The sequence below is a fragment of the Coregonus lavaretus genome (genome assembly GCF_964263955.1).
Source record: "Coregonus lavaretus genome assembly, chromosome: 20".
Classification (NCBI taxonomy): Eukaryota; Metazoa; Chordata; class Actinopteri; order Salmoniformes; family Salmonidae; genus Coregonus; species Coregonus lavaretus.
In genome coordinates, this window is record NC_140007.1 from 12439237 (window position 1) to 12448514 (window position 9278).

Consider the following 9278-nt stretch of genomic DNA (forward strand, 5'->3'; position numbering starts at 1 on the left):
ATATATATGCTCTCACTAACTGTAAGTTGCTCTGGATAAGAGCGTCTGCTAAATGACTAAACTGTAAATAAGCAGTAATGAGCAGTCACTACCATCATGGGACTTTTAATTGTTTTATTCTGTGTTGTTACAGCATTCAACCCAAATAATCCAAACAGAAACCTGTGATTGTTTTTTAATAGTCGAACTGAAACGACCTCAAAATGCAATAATCGCTCAGCGCTATGGAATCTGCTAAAAAGGTCACAATTAGCATCTCTGTGTATCAAATATACACATGTCCCAATACATTCAGGAAAATTATGTTTTGGAAGTGGCTATGCCAAAATTTGCCACATTGAATTAGGGTGGTGATCCTGAAGAAGCACTAGAGAAACGTAACAGTAGAAAATGATAATTATGACACCAGGCATCCCCATCAGTAAGTATTTTGCATGACATTCAAACTTCCATCATTGCCCTGTCAGTGTCTAAGGCCTAGAAAGGGCCCGTTTTAGTGCCAGATAACAGAAGTATCCTGCAATGGTAAAAGCTGTGTGCTGCTCCCATGTGGACTCCAAACCAAATTGGCAATTCATTACCTAATCAGCATCAGAAAATCCCCATCATGTAAAGCTAATGATGTCTCGCTAAGCGCAACCAATGGATCCTATAGATCCCATTATTGTTCAATTTATACACATTATTTCATGAGCCCCGCAAGGAGGCAAGACTTTGGACTGGTCAGTTATGTATTGCTAATCATTGGAGAGGTAATTTCTATGAGGGTATTTCATTCAGAAGTTGTGTGGCACCAGATAGATTAAGTACACCAATAGGTTCATAACACATCAATGAACCATCACTGGTATAAAAATGTAATTGGCTTTTGTATAACTGGAAGACTGAAAGTCTATATAACAGCCTAAAATACCCAAGCTTCTGCCAGATTCTCTAGACATCTTTATTTCAGAGCAGCAGAAGAAAGAAAAAAAAAACTGATAAGAGCTTAAATTACAATACTTTAAATCGTATTACAAACATCTGCCAAAAAAAAGAGTACATCAAAGTCACATCTATGTAGGTTATTAAAGTTATTTAAGAAAAATGCATTAAGAATAAGGCAATTCATAAAACATACAAATCTGATCTTCTAGCACAGAGACTGGCAGTTCTATTTGCGTATCAGCGTTTTGGGCCTTAGAACCTGTCACTGGTGCAGTTGCTACATGATTAAAACAGATTCAAATTCACAACTGGAGTGTGTTAAAACATGCTACAGAACCAGGAGTATTTTTTTGTTTGTTGAGTAAGTAGAAAAGAAAAAACAGCAAAGTCACTCACCTTTCGCATTCCCTTAAGAGGATGAATTAGACACTAGATGCTAAATCAAGTTCAAACTTTTATCCCCTGCCAACGGACAAATTATAGATTGGGAGAAAAGCCCAAAACCCCAAAGTGGGTCGTTTGGGATGGGCTTGGGACCAGGAGTTTCTGGCATCCACAGTGCACATTCCTTCCAACAGCCAAGAGGCAAACAAAACAGATAAATGACGCACAAAGTATTCCACTGTAAACATGTAGTTTTAACATGTTTCTTCAGCATTAAATATTGTCATGTTATGAGCTGTCCTGCATCTTTGAGAGAAAAATTCCACTTTCCTGCAATAAAGAATAGCACATAATTGCACCATTTAAAACAGGTTAATCTCCAAACTGGATGAGACCTAATTAAAGAATTGTGAAATTTATTAGGTTTGGGGAATATGAGTGAGAGTTGTGGTTAGGGAAGAAAATAATTGTTCCATGATAAATACATTAACCACCCATTGAACCCATCTAAAACACTTTCTCTATTGAAATGATTAGGAACTCAGTGAATTTTCTCAGACACAAAAAACAATATACAGTGGGGAGAACAAGTATTTGATACACTGCCGATTTTGCAGGTTTTCCTACTTACAAAGCATGTAGAGGTCTGTCATTTTTATCATAGGTACACTTCAACTGTGAGAGACGGAATCTAAAACAAAAATCCAGAAAATCACATTGTATGATTTTTAAGTAATTAATTTGCATTTTATTGCATGACATAAGTATTTGATATATCAGAAAAGCAGAACTTAATATTTGGTACAGAAACCTTTGTTTGCAATTACAGAGATCATGTTTCCTGTAGGTCTTGACCAGGTTTGCACACACTGCAGCAGGGATTTTGGCCCACTCCTCCATACAGACCTTCTCCAGATCCTTCAGGTTTCGTGGGCTGTCGCTGGGCAATACGGACTTTCAGCTCCCTCCAAAGATTTTCTATTGGGTTCAGGTCTGGAGACTGGCTAGGCCACTCCAGGACCTTGAGATGCTTCTTACGGAGCCACTCCTTAGTTGCCCTGGCTGTGTGTTTCGGGTCGTTGTCATGCTGGAAGACCCAGCCACGACCCATCTTCAATGCTCTTACTGAGGGAAGGAGGTTGTTGGCCAAGATCTCGCGATACATGGCCCCATCCATCCTCCCCTCAATACAGTGCAGTCGTCCTGTCCCCTTTGCAGAAAAGCATCCCCAAAGAATGATGTTTCCACCTCCATGCTTCACGGTTGGGATGGTGTTCTTGCGGTTGTACTCATCCTTCTTCTTCCTCCAAACACGGCGAGTGGAGTTTAGACCAAAAAGCTCTATTTTTGTCTCATCAGACGACATGACCTTCTCCCATTCCTCCTCTGGATCATCCAGATGGTCATTGGCAAACTTCAGACGGGCCTGGACATGCGCTGGCTTGAGCAGGGGGAACTTGCGTGCGCTGCAGGATTTTAATCCATGACGGCGTAGTGTGTTACTAATGGTTTTCTTTGAGACTGTGGTCCCAGCTCTCTTCAGGTCATTGACCAGGCCCTGCCGTGTAGTTCTGGGCTGATCCCTCACCTTCCTCATGATCATTGATGCCCCATGAGGTGAGATCTTGCATGGAGCCCCAGACCGAGGGTGATTGACCGTCATCTTGAACTTCTTCCATTTTCTAATAATTGCGCCAACAGTTGTTGCCTTCTCACCAAGCTGCTTGCCTATTGTCCTGTAGCCCATCCCAGCCTTGTGCAGGTCTACAATTTTATCCCTGATGTCCTTACACAGCTCTCTGGTCTTGGCCATTGTGGAGAGGTTGGAGTCTGTTTGATTGAGTGTGTGGACAGGTGTCTTTTATACAGGTAACGAGTTCAAACAGGTGCAGTTAATACAGGTAATGAGTGGAGAACAGGAGGGCTTCTTAAAGAAAAACGAACAGGTCTGTGAGAGCCGGAATTCTTACTGGTTGGTAGGTGATCAAATACTTATGTCATGCAATAAAATGCAAATTAAATTACTTAAAAATCATACAATGTGATTTTCTGGATTTTTGTTTTAGATTCCGTCTCTCACAGTTGAAGTGTACCTATGATAAAAAAATTACAGACCTCTACATGCTTTGTAAGTAGGAAAACCTGCAAAATCGGCAGTGTATCAAATACTTGTTCTCCCCACTGTACGTGTGGCAAAGACTGTAATAATTTGGGAAACGAGTAAACTAAGAAAAATACAATGTACAAAAGTGAGTGCAGGCGCCAACGAACTTGTAACTCCAATTCCCGGAAGAGATAGAAAATTAGGGGAAAGACCAAGAAAAAAAGCGGCATCTTACAGACTGACAGCTCACTCTTCTGGACCCAAATAGAGAGCCAAAATAACCGCCTTCTTCCAACATGATGCCGAGACCGACGCTGGCACAGGCCAATAGGATGACCCGAAGAAGGGAAATCAGAGGAAGTGGGACTTCACACTACTTATTTCAACTTGATTTGAAAGACGAAAAACATATACAGTCTATTCAGAGACCAAGCAATACATAACATGATCCGGTTGTTTAGGGTGTGGTACGTAGGGTGAGGATGGGAGCTGTTGTAGCTGATTGAAGAGGTTGGGGGGTAGTATTAAAAGTTGCATGATCCAGTCTTGAACATTAGAATTCCTCGTGGTCCTCTGACTCAGCGTCTGGTATGACGAAGCCCTCCTGAAAGCACAGACAGACGGATAAAGAGGATATTATCTGCTTAGATATTTGGTTACAGAACTCTACATAGTGGAAATACACTAAAATGTTGATCTAAGCCTGCCATGCATCAAATACTTTTCCAAACACTTGTGCGCCGTTTAATTTCCCTGGTACAGAGGCACAAATAGAATGGTGCCAAAAGTGCAAACTACACTAAATCAAGCGCCCCAGTGTTTTGACATTTGACCCAGATGAATAAGTTTCGAACAGACTGAACCAATCACGTGTGGCCTGCTGGAGGGAAACAGCACAGTTTGTCCATGCTGTACGAGCATACTTTAGCATTCCGCTTGAGCTACATACATGCCATTCCACAGATGGAATTTTAGAGTGCATCAGCAGTTGCATGAACCAAAACACACAGGCTTAAATCTAAGAAAGCTAAAGTTGACCCGTGAGGCTTTGCATGTAATGTTGACTAAAACTCACGTCGGTGGCGTAGAGTATATCCACAATCCTCTGCAGTGTGGGGTCGCCCTCTCCTTCCTTCTCTTGGCAGATGAGCTCAATGTTCCTCAGTTTGCCAAAATAGAAGTCCCTCTCCTTCTCCATGTCCTGGATGGTGGACTTCAGTATATTCACCTGGGAGGGAAGGTTCAGATGTATATCTGAATTTTGGCTAGAACTTCAGTCAAACCATGTGAATACAGCAATTGTTATTTCTAATACATATCAAGGCATATGAATGGAAGGATGATGACAGTACCTCCTGGATTAGTTCTGCCCGCTCCTCGTCACTTCCGCCAGCCCCTGGTCTCCGTGCCGAGCTGGGCGCCATTTTGGGTGCTACCTTGGCAACTGCTGCCCGCTGGGGTGCTGAGGGGAACAAGCAACTACTTAGAATGGAGATGGGGAGAGGTTGTTATTGACAAGCTCAGTAGATTTCAATATGGAAAGACAACAGTTATCTCTAGACTGCTTACAGCAGCTATTTCTTGCTGCAAGTCAGTGTTTCTATTCTCCCCCCAACCCAAAACAATTTGGTTTTAGTTGCTTTCGATTGACAATTTTAGTTCAAAAGGTCTCAAGATGTTGATTTTGGGGCCTTTGTGCCCTGCCTGGAACATTATCTAGGGGATCCACTCCTAAAAAGTAGTAGTACAGTGAAAATAAAATAAATACAAATCAGTGGCTGAGCCACCACTCACCAGCATTGAGGATCTTCTTGGGTTTGTTGAGGGCAGACATTGCAGGGCAGGGCATGGTGTCTTGGCCCTGGCGAGCCTCCACAGGGTCGTACTCCTTCCCATCATAGTTGGCATCAAAGAACTTCTTGAACCACTGCACAAACTCAAAGTTGTCCTGAAACTTGCCTTTTATCAACTTGTCAACAGGGATGATCTTGGGAAGAACAAAGCACCATGTTAGTGGATTAAACACCACAAAAATGGGTTAGATAAACACTAGTGGATGTGCACGCCATACACAGTTGATTTAGCCTAAACATGCATTGCAGAGGTGACTACCGTTAAAAATGCTGAATGAATATGGATAGAACACAGACTAGGAGACAAGGAGGACCGTCCATTTCTGAGGGACTTCGTCATGACACTTGATGGGAGAAAATCCAGACTGTTTTGCTCTCCAACTCACACACTCTTCACTGTGCAGAAGCCAACAAATACACCATCCAACTACTGGATGAGAACTAATGACTAACTAACTAACAGAGTGGAGTCTGTATAGGATGCCAACAGTTCCCCCTCTTCTGGCACAGGAAAGTAAATATCAGTGAGCCACAGTAGAGAGAGGCCATGCTATCTCAGCAGGAAACAATTACCAAAAGGTGCCAGAGAAGTATAAAGCAGGGAACTTTACCGAAACTTTACCGTTTAAGAATTAAAACAGAAAGAAACGGGGAGGGCCCTACCTGAATTTCGCCAATAGAAACTTGTTTGCGTTTTCCGTTTGGAGTAAATGGTTTCTGTCGCAAAACGTTTTGCAACAGAATCGCCGTAATGATTACACTCCAGTTGACATTATTGGTACACACACTATGGGCAACTCAGATGTGCAAATCCAAACGAGAAGCCAAAGATTAGGATATTAGGTTTAGAGAACATCTAAGAGAGACAAGTAGGCCATGTCTTTTGATTGTATGAATTCCTGTATGCACTTGGTGATGTTGTTGAATGGTTAATATGTTGCAAGCCAACACATGCTATTTTTAAATTTTATTTCACCTTTATTTAACTAGGCAAGTCAGTTAAGAACAAATTCTTATTTACAATGACGGCCTACACCGGCCAAACCCGGACAACGCTGGGCCAATTGTGCGCCGCCCTATGGGACGGCCGGTTGTGATACAGCCTGGAATCGAACCAGGGGGTCTGTAGTGACGCCTCAAGCACTGAGATGCAGTACCTTAGACCGCTGCGCCACTCGTAAAGACAGGAAGCGAAAGGATTAATAGATACATATGCTTCAAAAGCAACCGGTTCAACAGATGAAAAATATACGTAGCCTGGCAAATAGGTACAGCTCTGGATGTAGACTAGAGCAGTGATATTCAAAGTCGGTGTCACGGGGGAATTGTAGTGGGGTCACCAAAATTATTATTTTTAAACTAAGAGAACAGATTATTGTATGGGACAATATTTTGTTTTGTTTTGAGAAAGATCATTTGAAAAATATATGTTTTACTGAGTAAATGTATTTATAGTTTATTTTCGTTTTGATAAGAGATTAAAATGCAATGAATTGAAGGTTATTTGTTGATGTAAAAATCGAAATGTATGTATTTTATGGTTGTATTATTAGATATGGGGTGTGGTCGCGAGAAATTCTTGGGGACAAATTGTTTCCCCATAAATTCTGCCGGGGAAAAATGGGGTCCCCACTGAAAACGTTTGAATACCACTGCTCTACAGCCTAGGCTATGCTGAGATGGAAAATAAAATAGCCTACTTACTTTGTCGACACCCATTCTTTTGAAGCCAGCTTGCAAGATCTTGTAGTTGTGAATGAATTCGTGCTCCAGTTTTGCAGCAAATTTGACTTTCTTCAAAGGCACACAGCCGGGAAAAAGCATGTCCATGAACTGGCAGTAGGCCGCACCTTTAGAAGACAGACACACCTGGGGTCATCACAAATCCTATTGAACTATTCCTCTTTGATCACACAACAGGAAATTAGGCTAAACCTTTAGGCTACATCAATTACTGGATGTACTTTAATTTACTCAAGTATAAGCAATCTCTGCCTTATGATGTAATGCAATAACAAATGCCATCCATACCCTGTCACTCACCTGAACATAACAGCTCTATCTTGGTAAGGTTGATCTGTAATGATTCGTTAATCCATGCAAGCATGTCATGACGACTCAAGTTGTCGCTGCACACTGAGGTTGAGTAAACGTTCACAGCCATTTTCTGTTGAAGCACAAATGAGACTGGATTTCAAATGTATGTCACGTTAGAAAAACCACAATTCTTAATTTCTATGCCATATAATAAAAATGTTACTAGCTAGTAATCATGTCAGAGGCACAACAGGTGGGGGAACCCTTCCTGAAATGTGAAGAAATGATCATTTCAGGACAAGAGCAGTTGACGAAAGCTGCAGCCAGTTTTGCCTAATAAATCAGGACTACTAGCTAGAGCTTGTACCGTCTCTGACCTGTCTTGCATGCCAGATACCGTTAGTTAGCTAGGTAGAATGGGCCTGAAAAGGCTAACAAAACTGTACTTAGCTAGCCAGCTAACACCCCCAAGGTAATCAGAGCCAGCGTTAGCTTACTAGCTAGTCATAACACCAGCAAGTCTGCTTCTATGAGCTATATAGCTATTAAAGTAGCTAACTACTGTAAATTACTACATAGCTTTCTGAACTAGCTACTGTAGTAACGTAGGGGACGTTAGAGATGTTAGCTAGTTATATTTAATAGTTAACTGAGTAAACTAACTAACGTTAGATAACTACGTCCGCTGACTTATACTGGATGGCTAGCTATTCTACCAACATTTCCCCCGCACAACTCAGAACACTAGCGTGCTACTGTAGCTAGACTCCCAACGACAGATGCATTCAATTCTCCCCGGCCTCTGCGCCCCCTACTTGGCATTATACAGCTAGCTAGCTAAATGCTAGTTAGCCGTTTTCAATAGAAAAAAAGGACTTTCCTTGTTTTGAAATGGCTTTCAGAGCTGAAGGTGTTGCTAATATATTAATCCAAATAAAACTGTTTCTCATACATACAGACGTCAATGTTTGCTGCTCTTTTCTTCTCCTGGTAACGTTAGCAAGTTCGAGTTCAATATGCCGGCGGCCGCGGGTTGATTCCTTTCAGTGCGACTGCGTGCGTTTTGTTCTCAAAGACAACGTTCAGACGCAGGTTTGCGCTTCACTGGTAGAGATGGGGAGCAGCAGCTTGGTCGGTGCTATTCAGTATCCTTGGGACGTCCCAACCCCATTGAAGTTGAAATGTATAATGGTTATGGTTAGGGTAGGGACGTCCCAAGGATTCTGAATAGCACTGACCGGAGCAGCTTGGGCGAGGCTTGATCTACAGTCATTGGGCTAGAACAGGGTTTCACAAACTTGGTGCACTTTTTGCCCTAGCACTACACAACTCATCAACCTTGGATAATTTAAACAGCTGTGTAGTGTTAGGGCAAAACCCAAAACGTGCACCAAGTTTGTGAAACCCTGTTCTAGCTCAATGACTGTCGGTCAAGCCTCGCCCAAGCTGCTCCGGTCAGTGCTATTCAGAATCCTTAGGACGTCCCTACTTTAACCATTTTAAATTTCAACTTCAATGGGGTTGGGACGTCCCAAGGAACCGAATAGCATCGACCAAACTGCTGCTCCCCATCTCTACCAGTGAAGCTCAAGCCTGCGTCTAAACGTTAAGCACCACTTGGGGTCCCGAGGACCAATGCTGGGCTAGACTAACACTTTCTGTATCAAGCAATTATGTTGGTTCCAACCAACCTTTATACATTATTACTACAGGCAACATAAGTAATCTGCAACATAGTAATTTGAAACACTGGCATCCAGGACTATACCAGGCGGTGTCAGAGGAAGGCCCTAAAAATTCTCAAAGACTCCAGCCACCCATGTTATAGACTGTTCTCTCTCCTACCAATCTTCACCGCAAGCGGTACCGATGCACCAAGTCTGGAACCAACAGGACCATGAACAGCTTCTACCCACAAGCCATAAGGCTGCTAAATAGTTAACGAAATAGCTACCTGGACTATCTGCATTGAC

The 9278-nt window shown here is 42.3% G+C and overlaps 1 protein-coding gene across 2 annotated transcripts; it reads right to left on the bottom strand.

The window, feature by feature from the left end:
• Window positions 1-3360: 3360 nt before the first annotated feature.
• On the bottom strand, window positions 3361-8356 carry LOC311147715 (microtubule-associated protein RP/EB family member 1-like). 2 transcript variants are annotated; one of them, XM_084184470.1, is made up of 7 exons: window positions 8262-8356; window positions 7312-7435; window positions 6973-7118; window positions 5210-5402; window positions 4768-4877; window positions 4491-4643; window positions 3361-4019 (listed from the first exon to the last, which is right to left on the bottom strand). In XM_084184470.1, the coding sequence occupies exons 2-7, from the start codon at window positions 7430-7432 to the stop codon at window positions 3969-3971; spliced, it is 774 nt and encodes a 257-aa protein (XP_084040596.1). In that variant the 5' UTR covers window positions 7433-7435; window positions 8262-8356; the 3' UTR covers window positions 3361-3968. The 2 variants fall into 2 exon arrangements, with proteins under 2 accessions (XP_084040596.1, XP_084040597.1); XM_084184471.1 differs by having other exon boundaries at window positions 8258-8356.
• Between the last annotated feature and the right edge of the window lie 922 nt (window positions 8357-9278).

What these genes read in the sequence shown, in the direction of transcription:
- LOC311147715 (XM_084184470.1), bottom strand. Translation starts at nt 7,432, where the DNA reads ATGGCTGTGAACGTTTACTCAACCTCAGTGTGCAGCGACAACTTGAGT. An exon ending in CAAGAAGATCCTCAATGCTG is followed by an intron (nt 4,878 to 5,209) that starts GTGAGTGGTGGC and finishes TGTTCCCCTCAG; the next exon opens with CACCCCAGCGGGCAGCAGTT. An exon ending in ATATACTCTACGCCACCGAC is followed by an intron (nt 4,020 to 4,490) that starts GTGAGTTTTAGT and finishes CTGTGCTTTCAG; the next exon opens with GAGGGCTTCGTCATACCAGA.